Source organism: Panthera leo, chromosome B1 (assembly GCF_018350215.1).
Source record: "Panthera leo isolate Ple1 chromosome B1, P.leo_Ple1_pat1.1, whole genome shotgun sequence".
In the NCBI taxonomy this organism is placed as follows: Eukaryota; Metazoa; Chordata; class Mammalia; order Carnivora; family Felidae; genus Panthera; species Panthera leo.
The window spans coordinates 169,231,450-169,256,631 of NC_056682.1; the positions used below are offsets into that span (position 1 = coordinate 169,231,450).

Here is a 25,182-nt window from a genome sequence, read left to right on the forward strand (position 1 = left end):
ACTTCAACTCAGGTTATGATCTCGCAATTCGTGGGTTCAAGCCCCGCATTGGGCTCTGTGCTGACAGCTCAGAGCCTGGAACCTGCTTAGGATTCTGTGTCTCCCTCCCCCCCCCCCCGCCCCCGCCCGCTCTGTCCCACCCCTGCTTGTGCTGTCTCTCTCTCTGTCTCTCAAAAATGAATAAACGTTAAAAAAAATTTTTTTAAGACTTATGAAATTTTAATGAGAAATTTTATACTTTTTTAGGTCAAATACATATTTTCTGATAAGACAGGCACTCTGACCTGCAATGTGATGCAGTTTAAGAAGTGTACCATAGCTGGAGTTGCATATGGGTGAGTTTTTTTCCCCTAATTAGAGTATGAATATATACATTTAATTACTGTTAATAGTTTGGTACATTTTGAGAGTTCTCATCAGGGGAAATATTTTTAATTGAAAGCCCCTATTTTGATGTCAGCAGCCATGTATGTTTTCTGTGTTACAGTCTGGATTTGTTTGTCATTTGGAATTACCTAGGGGGTGGAGGCTCTGCCCAGTAGTATATCCATATTTAGAGTTGCTGAAGGTCACTGTCTGGCTCCCATCACGGGGTACAAACACAGTTCCCTCTGCATTGCCGTAAAGTTAGAGTACAATGTTGTAAGAACATGCAAAGTGTCCTTGGGCAGTTTCCAAGTTAAAATATTGTTGTTTCCCTGATAGTTATCCCTTTGATTTTTTTTTTTTTTTTTTCCTTTTACACCTCTCCTCTTTGCAGTCACAGAGCAGTCTAAATTTCTGATGATGGGAAGGAGGTAGGGACACGAAACTCTTAAATCCAGGGCGTGATGAATGCCATCAGAAATATTTATCAGGCTCACGATGTTCTTTTGAATGTGTTTGTTTAGAACCCATTTCTTTCTTTCTTCGAGTTATGTTTGCCTAAACCATTCAAAAGCCTTTTGAAATACTTTATAGGGTAATGTGAGAAAATTAATTTGTACATTTCCTAAAAGGACATGATCAAAAGTTGAAACACTCTCATTGTCTGGAATGACCTTGACCATGACCTATTATCAAATTTTCCAACTGTCTTTATCTGCAAGTGAGACTGGGAAATACTGATCTCTTTACCATTCAGGCAAGGGCACTCGCATTTGGGTTTTCTGGCTTGTACCCACTCTTCCCCATTCACACTCTGTCTCCAAGCAGTAAGCTAGTATAAAAATTATGGATGAATTTTGAAAATGCCATAGTTAAAATTATAAATAAATAGCCATTTGTTAAAAATTCTAAAAACAAATGATGACTCCTGTACAAGGGTCTACAAAGAGAAGTAGATGAAGGCAGATATTCTTTGGGTTAGCAGAGACAGTGACTAAAAATGGCTTCAAACTATGTGTGTAATTGAAGCTGAAAAGACATTTGATTGAATGGCTTTTTCACACTTGCGGAGACAGGATGTTAATTTAAGAAGCGTGCTCACTGTTTCCAGGGCTGGATGCCACTTTGCATCTTTCCTCTTTATCCAGAGCTCCCCCAGTTCCCCTAGAAAAGGCTCTCCTTACTCCCCCCCACCAATTGCTACCGGCATTGTAATTTAGTTAGCTGCCATTTTGGGGGAGACAGAGCCACATTTTGTGACGTCATGTGTATTTGACCCACAGTTACCCCAGGCAAGAAAGGAAAGGCCTATTGTGATTCTACAGGATTCTACAGTTTGTTGAATTATACTTGCTGACAGATTTGTGGAGATTGTTTTTACAAAAATTCTGCATTCGTAAGTGAATTTATTTTTAGAGTGGTCTGTTTGATAATTGACATCCTTTTTTTATTTTGCCAGTTTTCAGTTGAATAAGCAAGTTCTTCAAATTAGTAATTATTGATTATGAACTTAGGAGAACAGAAAGCTAGAATGAGGTCTAGCCTCTCTCCTTCATTTTATCAAGTGTTTTCTTATTCTTGAAACAAGTCCTTCAACACTTCCAGGCAGGAGTTCTAAATAGCAGGGTTCTCCTGGATCCATTGATGATAATCAGCATTAACCACTGTTATATGACCCGGTAGGGTTGAGACTGGTAAATATTAAAGTAGTATTAAGGGTTGGGGCGCCTGCATGGCTCAGTCAGTTAAACATCCAACTCTCCATTTCAGCTCAGGGTATGACCTCATGGTTTGTGAGTTCAAGCCCCACATAGGGCTCTGTGCTGTCAGCTGTTTGGGATTCTCTGTCTCCCTGTCACTTCCCTGCTTGTGCGCTCACGCTCTCTCTCTGTCTCTCAAAAATAAATAAATAAACTTAAAGAGTTAAGAACTGTCAAAATTTAGATTAAGCTTCCAGTAAGACAAATTCTTCTTGGGAAAATAACATCTCTTAATACTGAGGTGCACCCATAAGACATGACCCCTAGTCCTAGCTTTGTAACTGACTCACCATGTAACTATCAATAATTCTTTTCAAATGTTCTAAATTCCTTACAATGAGGATAGTGAGATACGGTATCTCTACAGTTCTTTTCCAGATATAAAATTCTGGATATAAAAATCATAAAAGCGTGTTTAGAAATTAAAAAAAAAAACAACAGGTGTTTCTTTGTTTGCAAAATTTAACTACATAAACAGACATACATCTCTTTCCTGGGTGATACATCATGTTTCTGAGAATCCCAGAAGCCTTGCTGAGTGAAGCTGGTTGTTAAACTGCTTCCAATAATTGTGTTGTATTGGGTATGTGCTTTTAGGATCCTTAGCCCTGATTGCGCTTCGTCAGCATCCCCTCCCCCAAATATCCTGATGGACATTTGGAATGTCAACATTGTAGAGTTGTTCATATATGAAGTTGTTGATCCGGGAGGCTTCAGATACTTAGGTGTTTACAGTAGGAGGCACACCACTGTTCCTTAATTCCACCAAACTCAGCAAGAAAAGTAATTACTGTCAACCATCTTCCTATGAGAATTTCCTCAGGCACTCTCGGGTCATCAGAACCCAGACGGGGAAATAACATGGTTTTGCAATCCCATTTGCACTACAGCAGTGTTAACACTTGTTTAATATGGGGAACTATTATGTACATGCACTTTCAACTCCAGCAGAAGAAAGGATGGTATTTATCCCCCCAGGATGTGGCAAAGCAAAGAACACCACACATTTTCACAGACTAACAAATGCCTTTGGGGTCACAATTTCAGAACTGATCCTCCTTCAGCATTTTTAAGAAGTAAAACAAACCCTAGTTTTACCCTGGGTAATGAGTTCTGTTGGCTTTTATGAGTTTAAAGGATAAGACTTGAAGTATAATTTTTTCCTAGCATTCCTTAGATTTGTGAAAAGATTTTTAACACTGAAAGCAGTGCTTCAGAATTTAGTCTTGGTAAGTTTTCTCTCATTTGCCATAACCACTGCCCCAAATTGGATTTATGGTGGGCAACGAAATAAAGATTTGTACATGCTTAGCAATAATGATTATTTTATAGCGATCCACTTTGTCAGATTGCCACTGTGCTTAGATTGTTTCATTAGATCTTTCTTTGATTAAATGTAAAATGATATCATTTGTAAATTTAACTTACTACAAACCAGAAATTCTACTGTTAAACATTTGTTAAAGTATCATTTCCACAAATTCCTTCCTGTAGAGAATGAGTCAGTTTTATCATAGTAACTTAAATACCATGAATGGCTAAAGAGGCTTCTATGTTCAGTGTCTAGGACTCTCTATATAGTGAATATTATCGGCATATATAATACAGTCCTAAGTATAATCCTTTGTTGATAATTTAGACCTTACTATTAGATTAAGCTGATAAGCTGGGCAAGGCTTAACATAGTACAGTCTCTAAAGTTAAAAAAAAAAATTTCTAGTACAGAAACTAAACTGATTTTTGTTGACTTCGCCATTTAATCAGTGTTAAAAACATTTCATTGACATTTTCCTTTTAAGTAAATAATGAATTTTCTAAAAAGCAATCTTTATGGAGGGACGCCTGGGTGGCTCAGTCAGTTAAGTGTCTAACTTCAGCTCAGGTCATGATCTCATTGTTCATGAGTTCAGGACCCACATCGGGCTTTCTGCTGTCAGATCCTCTGTCCTCCTCTCTCTTTGCCCCCCCTCCCCCACCGCTCATGCTGTCCCTGTCTCTCTCTCAAAAATAAACATTAAAAATATTTTTTAAAAAGCAATCTTTATATATTAATACAATATGTGAATAGCTTAACGTGATGGTATTTTGTTTAGCAATATGTTTACTGAAAGGATCAGTACACTGAGAAGAGATTCACCACAAGAAATATCACAATTGTCATAAAACTTCCCCCCAAGGTCTAGATTATAACCAACAAATTTATCTTACCGCGGTAAGAGCTGGGTAAACACCATTTGTTTGCTTATTTACATACCTGAACAAATATTTTTATCTCCTTCTCTGTATGTGACGTTTTGTTAGATGATGGGGATGTAACAGCTTTTAATCTAATTAGTTTATGATCTAATTAGGGGTTAATGGATGTGAATTAAGTCATCAAACAAAAATAAAACACAGTACAGAGGTCCATTTGAGTCTGTGATGGGGATTTGATCAAATCAGGCAGGTCAGGGACTGCTCTCTGAAAAAGTGATACTTGAGCTGAGATCTAAGAATGGGTTTGGTTAAGTGAAGAGCTTACCAGGCAGATACAGCAGTGTTGACATGCACATACCAGCAAATGACCAGATAGCACATGCACCCCCGAGCTGCTGGAGCAGCAGCCGTGGGCACACTCATGCAGACAGGTTCAGTAGCAGGTGTGTGGTTCTCCTACTGCTCATCTCATTTGAATAGTGCTCAGCTCAGCCTCGGCCAGGGCTGGACCAGAACCGGGAAGAGGGACTCTGAGCCTTCAGCTTTGCATCGTTTAACCTGTATGACTTGAGAAGCACCGGCCTCTCTCCTGATGTGAGATCGGCCACTGCTGTCCAACACCAGTGCAACTTGGCAGAGCATTGGCACAGTGTTTTTGCTGGGGTATCACTGGCCCTCCTCTGGTATAGTGTGGAGGGCTAGAGTCCAAGCTTTGAGGTTGATGAGAAGTGATTGCTTTAAGCGCTGGCTTCAGCCAGTTTCCACAGAGTGTTTCTGGGAGTCCAGCCCACAAGAGGCTTGGTTAGCCCTTCCTCTCAAGCATCAACAAAAGTCCTTTGGTAAACCAGAGGAGAATAGAGAGAGAGAATAGAGAGTAGAATAGAGAGAGAATAGAGAATAGAGAGTAGAGGGGACTGCCTTTTATGACTATGTCTTGCATACTGCTCTGGAGGAGGTTTAATGCTTTGGAGGTGGAAGAGGTGCCTTGGAATGATGAGGCCCACATATGTCATAGCCAGTTGGGTGGAAAGGTAAAGAGAGTGGGATGGACACTGAGGGAGTGAAAGGACACCACAAGTTTTCAGTGAAATGTTGCATTTGTCAAAAACAGTGACTTTACATTTGTACTCAACTCTGTATTTTTTTTAAATCCTACCTAACAAATTTAATTTAAAAAAAAATATGGAGTGGTCATATATAGTTAAAGACATGAGAGATAAGAAAATCTGTTCTAGCTGCTGAGAGAATAGATCTTACCTTTTCCTACCACAAAAGAAGAAATGGTACCCATGTGATGGAGGTGTTAGCTAACACTGTGGTGGTAATCATTTTGCAGTATGTAAGTGTATCAAGTAATCATGTTGTATACCTTAAACTTGTACAGTGTTATGCATCGATTATATCTCCATAAAGCTGAAAAAATTTAAACAACGAAAATAAAAATTTAATAAATCCGTGGAGAGAGGAAAGAAAATCTGCTCTGTCATGTATTAAATGAGCCACTTCTGACTAAATACATGACTGGCTGGTTGAAGCAAAAGCAATACATCAGTCAGACTTTTCCTGGTTCTCAAATGAGCTAACGGGTACAATTAAATTTATTGTTGAATGTGTGTTCTGTTTGAGATAACAAATGGCTTAATGAGTGAATTATGGTTTCAGTGACAAATTCTATCAGTTCATCTTTTAAAATGCAGTTCCATTTAATTATAGAAATGTAATATTTTACTGTAATGTTATACCTGTTTAAAGACACATTACTTCATGGTGGTTAAACTTACTTCTCAAATGTACCTGGGAAATTTTATCAATATGATCGTTTGTTCCTAGGTATTAGCATGTTTGTTTCATTAAAATACTTTATTCTGATTATACAACATGTAATTAATTTTCCATTGGTTTTAGCATGTATTTAAACCTCTAGGTTGAAATATTTCTTTTTGAATATTCTGTGAATAAAATGGGTAAATTCCATGGTCAAGAGGCAATTTGGCTTTCCTGTTATAGAATAATTTTGTAAACCTGCTTAGTTACCATAAATCATCATGTTCTAATTCTATGCTAACTGCCATTCTTTCAAAATCAACTAAAAGTTCATTTTCTTAACTTTTTCAAGATACATCTTTCAGTACTTCCTTTATTCATGCTTTTATGTTTTGAGCCTTTCTGTGATTATTTTTTCCTCTCTTTCTGCCCCTCCTCTTGCTTTCTGAAGCCATGTCCCTGAACCTGAGGATTATGGCTGCTCTCCTGATGAATGGTAAGCTGCATGGACCTTTCTGTCTCATTGATTCCTTTAAGAGGTTTTCATTTTGTTGTTTTGATAAACACATTTCACTACTTTCAGGGGGGAAAAGCATTATCGATAAAATAGGGTAACAATGTTGTAAAGTATGTATTTCTTAAAATCCATCGAATATCCTTGATTTCCTATTGCATAACCTTTAGTCATGTTACAAACATTTAATTTAATGGTTAGGCCTGCTAGAGTTCTGCATTATGTATCTATAATAAAGTCTGTAATGATCAGCTTTGGGTCCCTGGGCTGTGAACTAGCCGATTTCAGTTGGAACTCAAGAAGTTTGATGTTTTTTAGCGCAGCACTGCCACCTTCTGCTGCTATTTACGTACTCTACAGAGCCACAAAAAAGATGCTATTGAAACCTACCTAAGAAGTGGAAATGCTCTTCACATCTTTTCATTCGTTTGCTAAATCTAAATGAATATGGGCTAGAAAAGGAATATTTTTAAAATTAAATGTCTGGGACAAATGTTGGAAGACTAATGCTACCAAGGACTAAAGTTAACTGGAATCTAATTAATTTTAGAATTAATTAAAGATGGCATTTTATAGTTTTAATTTCTGGATTTTTGTGTTCCCTTAAACCACCACCCCCCCACATGGATTTACATTTTCATTTAGAACAGTATAAATTTTTTTTTGCCGTTTCTATAATTCATCATGATTTAGTGGCCAATGAAACTTCAGAAAACAGGTTCTTTTAGTGCTGGTAACTATAGAAAACATTGTGGTTTTATAAGTGGTTATATTTTTATTTTCAGGTTATACGTGCGTTTTATGATTTAGCCACATTTCCAATATGCATGGAAGTCCAATAACATTATTTACTCTTTTTCAACTTGAATTTTATTGCAGTAAAGTGGAGATTTGGTAACAATTTGCAGTAAACCTCATACCTATAATACTGATAGAGACAGCTGTTTGGTTCATGTGATAACTGATGAGTCATCACATCTAAGCTCATTGCTTGGAGCGTCTTCCAATTTCAACACCTACACACAACTGAGTAATTTTTACCATTTTTAAAAATATTCCAAGGCTTCTTACTTTTGGTAGATAATTCAACTTTAATGCTGTAGATATTCCCTTTTGTTGAATCCTTCGAGAATGTAGTAAAATTTTGACCATCTTTTATTTGTTGTTTTTCTGTAACATTAATATAATTCTATTAATTTTAAATACTGTTCACTAGTGTAGAATCAATACACATTTTTCTAAGAAAGCTCATTTATTCTTTTTTTTTTTTTAATGTTTATTTATTTTTGACAGACAGAGACAGAGCACGAGCAGGATAGAGGCAGAGAGAGAGAGAGACAGACAGACAGACAGAATTCAAAGCAGGCTCCAGGCTCTGAACTGTTGGCACAGAGCCTGACGTGGGGCTCGAACTCACGAACCATGAGATCTGACCTAAGCCAAAGTCGGACGTTTAACCAACTGAGCCACCCAGGCGCCCCAGAAAGCTCATTTATTCTTAAGAGAAGGAAATTACCATTACCATGTTTTCATTAAGATTGAATGGAAATGTTAAAAATTGTTTATTTACTCAGGTAATTTAAAATATCCTACTTTCAATAGAAGTTGTTTTATTACTTTTATCACTATTGGAAAGAGAGGACGGCATATTATCTAGTTAACTTCTTTTTGTAAAACACCCTTTTGGAAAATTTGATATTTGATACTCTAAACTAGATAACTCTAAGAAATGCCAGATTTTGCATAAATTGTATGATTCCACTTAAATATTAGTATTTTAAAAAATAACCATAGGGAAGGCATTTATCACCTTGATAATAAGGTGAGCTTTAATTTAAATATATGCTTAGATTCCCCATCTATCAGGTAGTTACCTGTAGACCTGCAAAGATGAAAGAATAGGTGGTACTTGAGTCTCTATTCTGTCCCGGCTTTCAGCAGTGGTCAAGGATGCAGACATTGGATTCTGACCACCCAAGTTCACGTCCTGATCCTACCAGTGCCCTTGAAAAAGTCACCTGATCTCTCTGCCTGCCTGTCCTCATCTGGCAGAATTTGAACATCATAGGGAGGTTGTGAATATTGAGTGAGTTCTGTTTTTAAAGTGCTTAGAATAGAGTCTGGACATAGTATACTCACAGAGACTGTTAGCTCTGATGTCTCTCATTCCATCCTGATGACACATTTGAAGAGTTGTGATTGACATGACCATATTAGAATTGGTGAAATTTAGGCAAAGTAACTTGCCCCAAAGTACACAACCAGGAAACGTGGAAGCCACAGTTAAAACCTCACCCAGCCTGGTTAGACAATAGGTGCTGGTCACGTTCTGTCCTATAGAACTTAAAGAATTTTAAAAACATACGCTTTTAGAGCACAAAATATCCTTACCATTTCAGGCTTTTTTTTTTCTTTCTTGTTAAGGTGGCAAGAGCAGGTACAATTTAACTGTTTTGTGAAAATTTAGCACAGGGAGCAAAATTTTGCACATTCATAAGTGTGGAATCTTCCCAACCTCATCCACTTGATTTTATGTTGCCAATAATACCAAGTTCAAAAGTGTGATCCTGAAAAAGAAAAAAAAAAAAGTGTAATCCTGGTTGAATCTTATGCTCCAGGCATCTGACCACATCTTCATGATGCTGGTCTTCAAGGATAAACTAGAGAGTGTAGATGAGTATATAAACCCAAAATCAAAGTTCATTCCTGTCAACAGCTTCACATTTCAATGTGAAGTTCATTGAATTCCATATATAAAACCTGTAGCCAGTATATATTTTACTGCCCTCCTTGAACCATATTCACCACAAAATGTCAAGTTTAAAAAACACATAATATTTAACACTTAAATGTATGTAGATGATTGTACATTTAATGGAATTTGAAGGCAAACCTATAATACTCTCTTGAGAGTATCTTCAAACACATTCCCTTGACATTAAAGATAATGGATGACAGGTGTAGCTTCACTCACTTAAATATATTAGTGTAAATAGTTTACAGAGATAAGATCATTTCCCAACCAGTAGCCACTTCAAAGTTGCTGTGGGTTTTTTTTGTTACTGCCAAGTATGGTAAGCTAACATATAACCTTACAGAGTAATTCTTTTCTATTAAAAATCTACCAATGGAAAAAAAGTTCTGCTTATTCTATTCATGTAGCCCTGAGATATGATTATTTTTCAAAACTGTATATTTCCATAGCCATTTTTTTCTTTTCCTAATGTTCACTGTGGAAAATTTCAAACATAAACAAAAGTAGACAGGTTACGCATTCACTCACTTCAATAATAATGTACTCAAGACCAATTTCACCATTATTTTGAACCAAATCCCAGATAACATATTTGTTTTCCTTAACTATTTAATATAGATCCCACACTATTCTGGTATATTTTTAAGTTAATGCTAATGAAGATGATTCTCCAGAAGGATTCCCTTATTGTATTTTGTGCTTAGTCATTTCACTGTGGTTATTGGTATTATCATAATATCAGTAGATAGTACTATTTTCTGGTCTTATCTTCTCATTTTCTTCTGGTATATAATTATGTATGGAATGAGTGGTATTTATTTTTTCTGCTGCAGCAGCTAGACTCATGAAAACATTCTTCCAGGTATGACTGTATAATAATGAGATCTAACACATCCAAATTAGTGTTAGTCTTGAAAGTAGTTACGTTGACAGGTAATTTATTTATTCCAATGATGCAGCTGTTTCACAGAATGTTTTTGGAACTCCTCCTTTGTAATTGCCTTCAAAAACATTTTGAGCCATATGGAAAAGTAGGTCTTACTACTTTGGTTAAAACCAATGTCCAACAAATACATTATTGAATTCTATCACTTATTCATATTCTTGGACTTGACTGGACACGACTCTGAATAACAAAGTCCTTTTTTTTTTAAGTATGAAATTTATTGTCAAATTGGTTTCCATACAACACCCAGTGCTCATCCCAACAGGTACCCTCCTTAATGCCCGTCACCCACTTTCCCCTCCCTCCCACCCCCATCAACCCTCAGTTTATTCTCAGTTTTTAAGAGTCTCTTATGGTTTGGCTCCCTCCCTCCCTAACTTTTTTTTTCCTTCCCCTTCCCCATGGTCTTCTGTTAAGTTTCTCAGGATCCACATAAGAGTGAAAACATATGGTATCTGTCATTCTCTGTATGACTTATTCCACTTAGCATAACACTCTCCAGTTCCATCCACGTTGCTACAAAAGGCCATATTTCATTCTTTCTCATTGCCAAGTAGTATTCCATTGTGTATATAAACCACAATTTCTTTATCCATTCATCAGTTGATGGACATTTAGGCTCTTTCCATAATTTGGCTATTGTTGAAAGTGCTGCTATAAACATTAGGGTACAAGTGCCCCTATGCATCAGCACTCCTGTATCCCTTGGGTAAATTCCTAGCAGTGCTGTTGCAGGGTCATAGGGTAGATCTATTTTTAATTTTTTGAGGAACCTCCACACTGTTTTCCAGAGTGGCTGCACCAGTTTGCATTCCCACCAACAGTGCAAGAGGGTTCCCGTTTCTCCACATCCTCACCAGCATCTATAGTCTCCTGATTTGTTCATTTTAGCCACTCTGACTGGAGTGAGTTGGTATCTGAGTGTGGTTTTGATTTGTATTTCCCTGATGAGGAGCGACGTTGAGTATCTTTTCATGTGCCTGTTGGCCATCTGGATGTCTTCTTTAGAGAAGTGTCTATTCGTGTTTTCTGCCCATTTCTTCACTGGATTATTTGTTTTTCGGGTGTGGAGTTTGGTGAGTTCCTTATAGATTTTGGATACTAGACCTTTGCTTGCTATGTGATTTGCAAATATCTTTTCCCATTCTGTTGGTTGCCTTTTAGTTTTGTTGATTGTTTCCTTTGCAGTGCAGAAGGTTTTTATCTTCATGAGGTCCCAAGAACAAAGTCCTTTCTAAAAATTAAATCTCCTTTTAAGCGATTTTAGTTTGCAACCGATAGCATCATTTAAAAGTAGGAGGTACAGAAGTCTCGGTGGCTCAGTCCCTTGAGCTTCTGACTCTTGATTTTAGCTCGAGTCATGATCCCAGGATAATAGGATCGAGCCCTACATCAGGCCCCACATTCAGCATGGAGCCTGCTTAAGATTCTGTCTCTCTCACTCTGCCCCTTCTCCCCTGCTCATGCACACAATCTCTCTATATATAATAAAATAAAGAAACTTAAAAGCCAGAGGTGCAGATCCTTTCAAAAACTGGTGCTTTATAGTCACACCACCTTTGTCTTCCTGTGTGTGCACATGTGTATTATATGTATGTGCATAATGTATACATTTAGTGTAGGCTGTGGCTGATGTGGATTTTATTCTTGTTTTTAATTTTTAATTTAAATTTTATTTTTTAAAGTTCATAATGCAATGACATGTTGCAAATTCAAATGGTATAAGGAAGGGAAGATTTTCCTCCTTTCTCTCTCTCTTTGAGCCCTTCATTTCGCCTCCTGGAGGCAGGCAGTGTAATCAGTTTCAGGTGTATCCTTCCAGATCTGTTCTACATATATACATGCACGTATTTTTTTCTCATGTATTTACAGAAAGCAAAGCATACTATACACCCTGTTTTGTACCAGCTTTTCTTTTGACAGTGCATCTTTTTGGTTGGTCCAAGATCAAATGAAGACCTTCCTGGTTTTTGTATAGTATCCGTTATGTGGATGTACCACAATTCTTTAAAGCAACATCTTTCTTAGTACTTGAGTTATTTCTAATCTTTTGCTATTAAAAAAAATGTGCTGCGAAGAATGAATTTGTACGTACATTTTGCACTAGGTAGATAGCTAGTGTAAATTCCTAGAACTGAAATTACTGGATCAAAGGATACATGCATTTTAATTTTGGTAGAAATTACCCAATTGTCCTTTTGAGAAGTTATGTCAATTTTCATTCTCACCAATGGTATGATTTATCTTTTTCCATAATCACAACAGCACAGAATTGTCAAACTTTATTTCTGCCAAATTGATAAATTTAAATTTCATTTCTCTCATTTTCAGGTAAACCAGAGCTTGTATTTAAAGCGCTCGTATTTCCTCATCTGCTCATTGTTCTGCCATATTGTTGATCTCTGTCATATTGGTTTCTGGGAGTTCTTTTTATTTTACAGAAACTGACCTTCATTATATGAGTTGGAAACAGTTTTTCCCAGTTTTTCATTTGGCTTTTGATTTTTGCTTGCAGTAGTTTTTGCTATGCAGAAACATTTAATTTTATGCAGTCAGATTTATCTACTTGTTTTGTGAATTACGCATGTGATACGTAGGCATTTCCCACTCCTAAGTTATTTTAAAAATTTTCCCCTATCTTTAGTATCTTTATTAAATTGTTCATCCATCTGGGGTTTATTTGGTTTAAGGTGAAAAGTATGGCTCCACCTGTTTTTTTCCTTTATTTCTAATGACCTTAGAAAACATTGTAATGAGTGTTGAATTTTTAAAAAATGTCATAGTCCATGATGTCATAGATGAAAATAAGTAGTACTGACTGAAGCCATATACATTCTAAATTTTCTGTTAATTTTTATTGCTCTGGGGGATCTTCATTTTTGTATACTCAGGGAATAGTTATTTACAATGTATCCTAGTTTTTAAATAAGCCTGCAGGAAGCTACCATTTATGTGGCATTGTGGGCCACCTGCTTCTTATTCTCCTTACCTTAATGTTACGCTCCCTATCTTATTCCTTCTTGCAAAACACCATAATTTCTTTGTCTCCTTGTGTGCCTCATGCTACTTGAAAATTTCTGTGGAAAAATATAACAAAATGTTGACTTGACATTTGTATTTGTGAGCGGTTTGCTGATTCATACAGTTTTGTCAACTGAGTTTAAATTCTCACTTTTACTTTTAAGGCAGTTGGTTCTTATTTTGAAATGACATGAGCCTTCTAATTTTATGTTTACTTTTACTAACAGTGAATGTTTTGTAAGATTTCAGAGAGGAGTAGTGAGAGCTCCATGCCTGAGTTATCCAACCCAGGCTATGTTGATTAGCAGATGACTTATTTGTGTTTTTTATGATCTTAGAAAAGAAGCCACTTCCTGGTTGAAGAGCTCTTATTTAGCATTATTCATGGTAGAAGAAGCTTCATTGGTAAATGGAGGGTAGGATGTGTGCATGTAAAGATTTCAATTGCACATCTAGAGTTATTTGTTATAAATACATTTGAAAGTTGTATCAATTATGGTAACTGTGATTTATGAGATTAAAGGGTTTCTGTTGAGATTAACAAGACATATCTTCAGATTTGTGAAAGCTTTTAGTCTGGAATCCTTTGGAAAGAAGATAGGCCTCCGCATGCAAGATGTTACTATGATTATTCCTTGACATTTCAATTTATCTAACCAATAAGTAGGAATGTATAACAACCATTAATGAATACATTTTAATAATAGGGAGACTTTATGGAGCCTCAGAAATAAACTCTTTTTAAGAAATGGTAGTATTTGGAGGAAAACTTATGTCAGTTTTTTATGTTCCCATTGATAAATCATTTAAAAGTTACTGGATTTTCCCCTCTATCTTTAAAACTAGAGGAAAAGTAGTAATGTGTTTATTCTGTCTCCTAAGGATGTTTTGAGAATTCTAAACTACTACATGCTAATGAAGATGTACTATATTATAATTTTCATAATTAATAGATCAAACTACTACATGTAAATGGAGCTGTATTTTATTATAAACATTCTAACTTCCTTCTTTGGTTTATGGGAAAATATATATTTCATTGATACTGTGTATGTTTCATTATTTCAAATTCTTTTTTTCTTCAGTTTCTCCTTCCTTTCAAACTGCTGGATTTAAAATATGAAACTCTTGATATTTGGCATATTGGCATTGATAATATTCTGTAACTTGTAAAAATTGTGATTAAGAGCTTTCTGGGTTACAGCTATTTATTACTGGATACATATTTTTCCTTGGTGAATTCCAGAATTTTTTTTTTATGCACAAAAGGTTAGATGTATATATTTTCACTGAACCATTGCAAAATACACCCTTTAGTTTTGACATTCCCACTTAAATGCTGTTTGTTCTTTTAATCTCAACATCTTGATATTAAACCACATGGCCATGAGATTAATAATAGCTAGATTAAGACGCAATTTTGATTCCATTTATTTCATATGTAGTACATAAGTGTTTGCTCATCCAAAGATAGCCACAACGCAAAAAAAAATCCCATATATTTTTATGATTTGATCTTCTTATATAGACACAGAACAAGTGATATATACATAAATATACCAGACATCTGTTAGTGACAGATGTTGATAAGATATATAAAAAGCTTATTCCTTATATTTTTATATTCCATATGATAATTCTGTAATGTTAGTCACTACAAATAAAGATTTCTCTCTGGCTAAAGTAAAAGAATCAATATTGTTTTTTATAATAACTTGATTCTCAAACTCTAAAACCTGGAAAAAATTAACGGGAGTAGAAGAAATTAAATTCCAGGTATTTTAACAGTTTTATTACTTTTTTAAAAAGTTTTTAAACTTCATGTGGCTACAGTATAATTTCACTCCAGAAAAATGAACTATAAAATACTATTTTTATTATGCTGCAAAAGTCCATTACATTTTAGAATCATTGAAAATATTGTATGATTCAATTATGAAATCTTTGATATCTGGAAATGCAGACTATATTGAATCTATTAAGGGTTTGCATAATGATTTATTTAAAAAGTTAGTCACAAGTAGAACAATGACTTGTATCAATGAACCAGTTTTGCTCCATTTATTTTCCCCTTCAGGCAGAGCTCACAGTTTGGAGACGAAAAAACATTTAGTGATTCATCATTGTTGGAAAACCTCCAAAATAATCATGTAAGCAACATAAAACCATTATCTTTTTGTTAATGAGTGAAAGCTAATGAGTATTTCTCTGGATTATCATCTCTCTTTATATATTCTTTTTTTTCAGGATCATTTAATACTTACCAAAATCTATTCTTATTAAATCCTTTTACCTGGTCAACACAAATTCATGGTTATTAGAAATTCAGTTTTAATAGTATTGTTAATCAATATTCTGTCTTTTCAAAATGTCTTCTATTAAATAATTATAGAACTCTATATGAAACAAATCACTATTCACCATTTCGGAGTATCTGTAGAAATGCTAGAAATGAATTACCTGCTCAAAACAACAGGCCAGTGCCAACTCTGTAGAGTAAGAAGTCCAGATACCTGCTGCTCAAAGTGACTGCTTGACTTACGAAGTTACTGTCACTTAGTATAAAAATTCTGTCAGATCAAATGGTACGGCTTCCTGAAGTTGACACCCCAGAACTTTTCCCCATCGTCATCGCAAGCTCGAGATGTCAAAACTTGAACTGGTAATCGTTACCTCAAAACGTGCTCCTCTAGCATTCATGGTCTCACTAACCTGTGCCCCTGAGTGGAGCTCTAGCAGTCTCTTCTCACAACTAGAATAGGAGGTTCAGGATCCACAAAAACCTTGACCACCTCTTTCCTCTGTGTTCTCAGGTTCAAATTGCACCATCACCTGTTTTTTTAGTATTCTCTCCGGGAACTTGAGGGCTGCTTTAGATACCTCCTTTTCCCTCCATCTCCAGCTCTATGGGGTGACCAGGCCCTCATCAGTACTGACTTCTAGAATATATCCTGTTTGTTTTCTTTCCTTCCTTCTCTCTTTCACGACCCTCGTCCAGACTCCCAGCATTCCCCAGCCAGTCTCCTTGCTTCCATTTTTTTTTTCCCCTCCAGTTCTTGCTGTGCATGGCAACTGGAATGATGGAACTGGAAGTCACTTCCATCACTTCTCTGTTCAAAACCATTCTCCGGCTTCTTAACTCAGCCATACATGGTCCGGCCCCTACCTAAATCACCAACCTCGCTTGAGCTGCTCTTTCTTTCCCCCAGCCCATACTGGCTTATATGTTTTCAAACACACTTCATTCTTTCCTCCTTTAGGAACTTTTCAGTCATGTCTGATTCCTGCTTGATGCAAAACTCTGCTCAGTTCTTCATGAGGCCAAACGTCATCAGACTGGCCCAAATCACATTACATGATATTTGCACATTCTCTCCTTTATGGTCCTTTCACACTATAAATAAATATTTGTGTATTTATCTGTGTTCTTTCTTTCCCACAAGTTAAGCTTCATGCAGCAGGGACCATGTCTGTTTTGTCTACTGTACTAGCCTGAGAACAGATTTTTCAAATAATGTTATGATTTACCCTTCCAATCACTGCAGTTGTGCTTTCATTTAGTTTGTTGTTTTTTGTTTTGTTTTGTTTTGCTTTTTGACCAAGACCATAGGAGAATATTTTTTATTTGATATTTCTTTTCACCGGGGGACAAACAGGAAGATGTTTAATTTAAAAGATCTGACTTCTTGGGCCGCCTGGGTGGCTCAGTCAGTTAAGCGTCTGACTTCGGTTCAGGTCATGATCTCACAGTCCATGAGTTCGAGCCCCACGTCAGGCTCTGTGCTGACATCTCAGAGCCTGGAGCCTGCTTCTGTGTCTCCCTTTCTCTCTGCCTCTCCCCTGCTCATGATCTGTCTCTCTCTGTCTCAAAAATAAATAAAAACATTAAAAAAATTTTTTTTAATTAAAAAAAATAAAAGATCGGACTTCTTTTTTCCTATATGCTCTAAGTTCCTTGCAGAAAGGATCCGCTTTTATGTCTTCCTCAGGCTGTAAGAATCCATTGTACATAGTAATTGCTCAACCAAATCTTTGTATTTAGTAAAACATGTTTCAGATTAGGGTTGTCATTTGTAGAGAGAGGGAGGACAAAGCTTTACAGAGAGGTATCCTGCCATTATCACCGAACAAAGTGGTGGAACCCTAGTAAGATCAAATGCCAAAAGCTTAATCTAATCAAGATTTAGAACCAGGTAAATGAGCATCTTAGAATTTCTCTCATGTCTTCTAAGGGCAGGATTTGACTATATCTACCTTTTTCACTGTGCTGTTTTTATTTGGTACCACCAAGTTGTCTTATATAATTGTTTGAAAAATTAATGAAAGCATGTAGGAATGAATGATTTTAAAAATACATTCATAGTAACTGTTGGCTTCTTAGTTGTCTATACCCTCACACCTTCAATGCTTTACAGCTACAGTCTTAATAGACATGAAGTAATATTGCTATCATTAGTGTCAAAATGTTTAGGTGAAAAAGGCTGAATTATGTGTTTATTTCTTACAGCCAACTGCACCTATAATATGTGAATTTCTTACAATGATGGCCGTTTGTCACACAGCAGTGCCAGAGCGAGAAGGCGATAAGATTATTTATCAAGCAGCATCTCCAGGTACAAAGGAAGGAATTATATTTTTTTCAGTGGAAAATTGTTCTGAAATTTCAGGTTGTCTAGAAAAAAATCAGTTTAATTTGAAAAAGTGAAATAACCAAGTTATGTGTTTTTTTTTATTAAAAAAATGTGTTTACTAATTAGAAAAACTTGGCTTTCAGAATTAAATATATAGGTTAAAATATGTAACTTCATATATATAACTTTTGGTATATGACATAAATTATGTGGAAATTTGAATAACAAAATTCACACAAGTATAAAGTACTAAAAAGTACTTACACACAGTAAGTTCTCCCTTCTTTGAAATAACAAATTTGCTTTCCTCTTTTGGAAATGATAATCAAGGAGCTTGAGTATTTCTTTGGATGCAGAAAATTCACACATTTGAAAGGGATTCAATAAAATATGTATTAGCATGGTTATCAATATTTAATACTTCGGCTTAATTTTAAACCTGTTTTCAATGTAATTAGGCAGTCAGTTTGATGATTGCAAGACTTTAGGAAAGAAGGAATATATTTTAAAGAACTTCATTTTAAATGTTTTAGCTGTATTCTAAACCAGCACCCATGACCTTGTAGAATGTACCAAATTCCTAAAAAGCATAAAAAAATTACATCTCATTCTGATGTAGTATGGTGATGAAAGTAATACATGATAAAATAAAACATCAATTCATTTATATCCATTTCTTTTTTTCCTTTGTCCAAGTTTCTCTTTTTTTTAGAGTTGGCACACAATGTTATATTAGTTTGAAGTGTTGACAGTGCATTTATATCCATTTAAATTGAATCCTCAATTAGTATTTTTTTTTACATTCAGTGTTTTAGGAGAAAAGCACAAATGCAAGACAATTTTGTGCATTTGTTTTGAGAAAGGTTTTCTAGAGAATATGTGGAACCAAAGGTACATTTAAATTTTCCTTCTTAGCTGTGTATGACTAACAGTAAAATATGTCTCCTGGTTCTATACATGTCTCAGATCCTTAAGATGATTCTACTCGTTCCTTTGGCATTGTCATATAATTTTATCTTTTTTTTTTTTTTTTTTAACGTTTATTTATTTTTGAGACAGAGAGAGACAGAGCATGAACGGGGGAGGGGCAGAGAGAGAGGGAGACACAGAATCGGAAGCAGGCTCCGGGCTCTGAGCCATCAGCCCAGAGCCCGACACGGGACTCGAACTCGCGGACCGCGAGATCGTGACCTGAGCTGAAGTCGGACGCCCAACCGACTGAGCCACCCAGGCGCCCCGTCATATAATTTTAAAAGAAATGGATTTCAATAACAGGGACCAGAAGAAACAGAATTTTAATTCTTTTAAAATTAAACAGAAAATATATTACAATAATGTATTTCTGTTGTACTGGGGATAATTTCTCATCTCACCGTGTATTTGCTTTCATTTGTTTTCCTAAAACAGATGAAGGAGCACTGGTCAGAGCAGCCAAACAATTGAATTTTGTTTTCACTGGAAGAACACCTGACTCAGTGATTATAGATTCCGTAAGTTATTTATTTTTAAGTCTCTTTTTCATCAAAGGAATGACATATGCATAACTTCAAAGATCAAATCATATCAAAGGATCATAATAAAATAGACGTTCCTTACTCTAATCCCCTTCTCCAGAAGCAGCTATATCTCTTTCTTCAGGCATGTAAAAATCTCATATTTTCAAAAGCATATGGGATTAATGATATAGGTCTTGATTCTTCACTTTTAAACCTATCTACTGACTTTGTCTTCTGTTAGATTAAATGAGGGTTTATCTCTCTTGATTCACTATCCCTTCCTGATATTACTGTAGTTGCATGACAGTTTTTAGTTAAACAGGTATTCGGACCCAATTTTTAAAATAGGCAAGAGACTTGAACAAACATTTCACAAAAGAAGATATATGAATGGCCAGTGAGCACATTAAAAAAAAATCATTAGTAAACAGTGAAATGCAAATTAAAATCACAGTGAGATGCTATATACCCACTAAAAAGGCTAAAATTAAAAACACTGGCAGCACCATATGTCAATGAGAATGTGGCACAAGTGGAGCATCCATATGTTGTTAGTTGATATGTTAAACGGCACAAGACCTTTGGAAAAACCCTTAGAGTTTTCTAACACAGGTAAACCTGCACCTGACCCAGCAATGGTACTCGTCACTCATAATGACCCAGGAGAAATGAAAGCATGTGTCCCCAGACATCTAATGGAATGTTCATGGCAGCTTTATTCAGAGCAGTCAAACGGTGGAAGCAAACCAAACGTCCATCAACAGGAGAAGGGGTAAACAAATTGTGACATACACATACAATGGAATATCCAAACAGTAAAAAGGAAGCAATTATTGATTCATCAACAACATGGGTAAATCTCAAAAACACTATGTTGAAGCAGAAGAGGCTAGACACAAAGGCATACATGCTCTCTAGTTTCATTTATATGCAGCTCGAGGGGCACCTGGGTGGCTCAGTTGGTTGAGCGTCCAGCTCTTGATTTCAGCTCAGGTCATGATCCCAGAGTCCTGGAGTTGAGCCCCATGTCAGGCTCTGCACTGAGTGTGGAACCTGCTTAAGATTCTCTCTCTCTCTCCCTCTTCCTCTGCCCATCTCCCCTGCTCACACTCTCTCTCTCTAAATTTAAAAAAAAAAAAAAAAAAAAAAAAAAGACACACACGCACATGTATATACAGCTCAAGATCAGCAAAAGTGATCGTGGGGATAGAATTCAGAACAGTGATTGCCTCAGAGTCAGGAAATGGATTGGAGGAGGGCACAGCAGTTTATGGGGTGATGGGAATGTTCTCTATCTCGATTGGGGTGGTTCCACAACTGTACCATTGTCAAATGACACAGTTTTCACTGACCTATACATTTAAAGTCGGCATACTTCATTGTATGTAAGTTGCATCTCATTAAAAAATCATCATTTGATGTTTGTTATTATGCCTGTACCAGTGTTCATAGTTGAATGTTGTTGTATTCAGGAATTTTTTTCTCTTTTTGTTTTTCCTGTTATAAATTATTTCCTGAAAATAATTTTTCCTTTATTTCCTAAAGATAAGTCCCTTATCTTTTTTTCAATTGCCTTATTTATTTTTTTAACCTATTAATGATTGTTGCCATACCTTCTTGGTACACTCTTATCAGTACAGCCACACCATGTAATCTGTCAGTTGGCAGTTCTTACCTTGAGACCTCCCCATCCCTCTAGAAATTCATCATTCTTTTTGGTCTGTGCCAGTGTTGTCTAAGACCTGCTTCTACAACACTTGGGTTTTGTAGATTTTCTTTTGATTTTCTTCCATTTTGAACTATTTCCTGTATCTCAGATCTTCTTCGTGAACTTCCTTGTTTTGATGGGATACATTTCTTGTTTGTTTCTTCAGGTTAAAAAGTCATTCTCAAAGCAGAGGACATAGTAGTGATAGTTCTCCATAAGTCCAGCTCCTGACTCTCAGGATCTCAGATACACTAGTTGATGGGTCACCATTCTGTTCACAGTTGTCATCCTGGAATTGGTTTGTTGTCTTCCTGGGGACTGACTTTCTTTTTTTTTTTTTTTTTTTTTTTTTTTTCAAATTTTTTTAATGTTTTATTTTATTTTTGAGAGACAGAGCATGAGTGGGGGAGGGGCAGAGAGAGGGAGACACAGAATCTGAAACAGGCTCCAGGCTCCAGGCTCCAAGCTGTCAGTGCAGAGCCTGATGCGGGGCTCGAACCCACGATCGTGAGACCTGGGCCAATGTCGAATGTTCAACTGACTGAGCCACCCAGGCATCCCTTCCTGGGGACTTTCTTTACCTCTAGTCTGTGTTAGATCTTTTTTTCCTGAATCCTATGTCTTCCTTGCTCTTGGTTTACTCTTTTACTTTTGTGGAATACATTCTTTAGTGACTTTTTGGAAGAGATACATAGGGAGTAATTTATTTATTTAGATAGTCTGAATAAATATAGAATTCCAGGATAGAAATTATTTTCCTTAGAATTTTGACTGCTCCACTATATTTCTGGTTTCCAGTACACCTAACTGAGAAATCAGAAGCCATTATGATTCCACAGGTTTTATGGCTTGCCCCTGCCCACTCCCCCACATTCTAGAAGATTCCAGGACCTTCTCTCTTCCAAGAGTTGGGCTATTTCATAAAAGTGTACCCTACCAGGAGTATTTTTAACCCTTTGTCCTGAGCACTGGTGGACCCTTTTTTTACATTTGGAAAATTAAATTCTGGAAAATTTTTCCATTTTCCTTCCCTCTTCCCAACCTACTTTCTCTTTTTAGAATTCTTGAAGTAATCTTTAACTTTTGTCTTCTGCTTTTCATGTCTTTGCCTTCTCTACTTTTTGAAACTGTTCATCAACTTTATCTTCTCAGCCTTCTACTCATTTTTTTTATTTCTTCTATCATGTTTTTGGTTTCAAGAAGCTTTTTTGTTCTCTCGATATTTCTTTTTTAATAGTATCCTGTTCTTCTTTCATGAATGTAATACATATATTACTTCTCTCAGAGGAATAATGACCGTTTTTTGAAATTTTCATCTAAAAAAATTTTACAAGCATTTAACAAAGCATTTAATTACAAAGCATTTATAAGCATTTAGTTAAACTACAGATTTTTCCAGAATATAAAATGGTCTCAAACTGTCACTGCAGTTGCTTTGTAGTGATTATAGTTTTGGGAGAAAATGTACTTCACCAAAAGCTAATCAACTTCTAAATGTTCTTTTCCTAAGTTTTCTCATTTTCTACTTAGGAGAAAAGAACGGCATTTAATTACCGTATCCCTTCATATGGAATGTATGGCAGACTCTACCAGGTCTTTGACACACATTGCAATATGCAGAATACTAAGGCCAGTTTCCTCCTATACTACCAAAGAGCAGTAGCCAGGGTATAAATATGAATCCTAAAAACATAAGAATTATTACAAACAGTCTCATTGTTTTAGACATTTTCTTCATGGGTCCCATTAAAAAGCATGTACTGGCTAATGCAGCAGGATTTCCAAGGGTATATAACACTGCAAAAAAAGTTTTATGCCACCAGAAAGGCACAGTTATCCAGTTCCAGTAATAGAACAGAAAATGCCACATATGAATCATGTGACAAAGCACTTCAGTCTGGTTTTGAAACTAAGTGAAGAGACATTCAGGCTGCTCAGGAGCCTCTTGTGCCCATCAGGAAACCCAACCCTGAAACTCTGCAGGTCAACTTGAAATTTTGTTTTTGAATTCTTTTTCCTCGAAATTGCTTTTATCTGTTTGTTTTTGATATCTCTGTTCCATGTTAGTGTCCTTAGATGTCTGTTAATCTTATGGTTCAGAATGAGGAATTTGAAAGCTGATGTGACGGTTCTGAGCCTACAGGGGTATTTGTCAACACTGAGCTTTACTCTAGGTTGGTCTGGGGGGATTTGTTTGGGAAGTCATAGTGTCTGTACCTGTAAGGCTTCTCTCGGGCTTATTGAATTCCCCAGAGAGTAATGTTGCAATTCTGCCTGGGAAGGTCTGGCTGAGTAGTTATGGGTATTGGGACCCAGCATTTGATATGAATATGATCGCAGTGCACAATGTATCTTCAGCTGTGCCAGTCAGCTTCTAGACAAAAGGATGGGCCAGTGCTGAGAGCTGCTTTTCAAGTGGCTCCTACCCAGTTCTTCCCATTTTAGGCCCCTCTTTTGTCTCAGAATTCTAGAGCTCTCTGCTTTCTCACATCCTTAAACCATTTAAGGATTATGTGGTATAAATCAAGTGGATTGTCAGCCTTTCCCATGACCACTATAGCATTCAGCCTTCTTGTATCTGCTAAGATGCCATTCATTGATCTGTGTTCTAGCTTGCAAATTTCTGGTGCTGTTGTCCTCTTTCTGACTTTCCTGCCATTGTAAGGTTTGTTTTGGGTTTTTTTTTTCCTTTTTTTAAGTGTTTACTCTAGTTTTAGTGAGACTTTGGGATAGACAGAAATTAAATGCATATGTTCAGTCTTCCATCTTAACCTGAAAGTTAATAAATTCAATTAAAGAGGATATATTCAGAAGGGACGCTTTGTTTGTGCTATTTTTTACATTAAAACTTCATGCATAGGGTTTATTTCCAAAAAGCCAAAGATACTTCCAACCTGATGTAATCACGTATTCCTTTTCTTCTAGTTGGGGCAAGAAGAAAGATACGAATTGCTCAATGTTCTGGAATTCACCAGGTAAAACAGCTGCTCTGTGATTTATATCTGTGAGATGAAATTCTATACATTTTTGTTTTTCTCTTTTAAATAACTAGGAGTGTGCTTTATTTATTTAGCTAAATTTATTTAGACAAAATACTAAAATCATCAGTGTAGTTTATAATTGTCATAGCTGCCAATAAGTCATAAACACCCATCTTCAGAGTACTGCAGGACATGACTCCTGGAGGCAGTGTAAAAATATTTTTGAACATAGCTGGTCTGCATCACAACTGTGGAGTATAGGACCAAGAGTCCCATGGCTGGTGATCTGGACACATTATACTTAGATGCACTAGGATTTATGTGTAGTGAAGATGAATCAGAGTCAAGAACCCAGCAGTCTAATTCTGTGTTCATTGTATCTAATTATCTTTGAGATTTCAGAAACCATATCCATCCCTCCATTAGGTATAAAATCAGTTACCATCTAGTAGGGAAAAGCAGCAATCAAAGAGATTATCCTACTTTATTTCTTAAGGTCAAATAATAGATGCCTTCTAATGATAATCAGTGATATCTCCGTGATTTTGGCTTTTTTATTTCTTCATGACTATGGAGTTTCCTAACCTACATTCTTAGGGCAAATAGGCCTCAGTTAACAGGATGGTTTTTAAAGATTGCATCACCATTAACAGGGCGCTTAAGGCTAGGCCACGGCCAGGAGGTAACACTGCTCTTCAAGGAAATAAGAGTTTACCTAAATCCTTGAACTTTCTCCTACATAAGGCAAGCTTATACACTCACTGACTAGAAAAGGCATTTCCTACATTATGGAGGTTCCTCAAAAAGTTAAAAATAGAACTACCCTATGATCCAGCAATTGCACTACTAGATATTTACCCAAAGGATACAGAAATACCAACTCAAAGGGATACATACACCCTGATGTTTATAGCAGCATTATCAACAATAGCCAAATTATGGAAAGAACCCAATGTACATTGACTGATGAATGGGTAAAGATGTGATATACATACACAATGGAATGTTACTCAACCATTAAAAAGAACAAAATCTTGCTATTTG

At 36.2% G+C, this 25,182-nt stretch overlaps 1 protein-coding gene across 3 annotated transcripts in view; it reads left to right on the plus strand.

The window, feature by feature from the left end:
* The window catches only part of ATP8A1 (ATPase phospholipid transporting 8A1), a 230,837-nt gene that overhangs the window by 84,052 nt on the left and 121,603 nt on the right, over positions 1 to 25,182 (plus strand). For all 3 annotated transcript variants that reach the window (XM_042936485.1, XM_042936486.1, XM_042936487.1), the window contains 6 exons: positions 247 to 335; positions 6,538 to 6,582; positions 15,400 to 15,472; positions 17,830 to 17,935; positions 19,361 to 19,443; positions 24,083 to 24,132. In XM_042936485.1, coding sequence (XP_042792419.1) covers positions 247 to 335; positions 6,538 to 6,582; positions 15,400 to 15,472; positions 17,830 to 17,935; positions 19,361 to 19,443; positions 24,083 to 24,132 — 446 coding nt within the window. The remainder of the gene's footprint in view (positions 1 to 246; positions 336 to 6,537; positions 6,583 to 15,399; positions 15,473 to 17,829; positions 17,936 to 19,360; positions 19,444 to 24,082; positions 24,133 to 25,182) is intronic.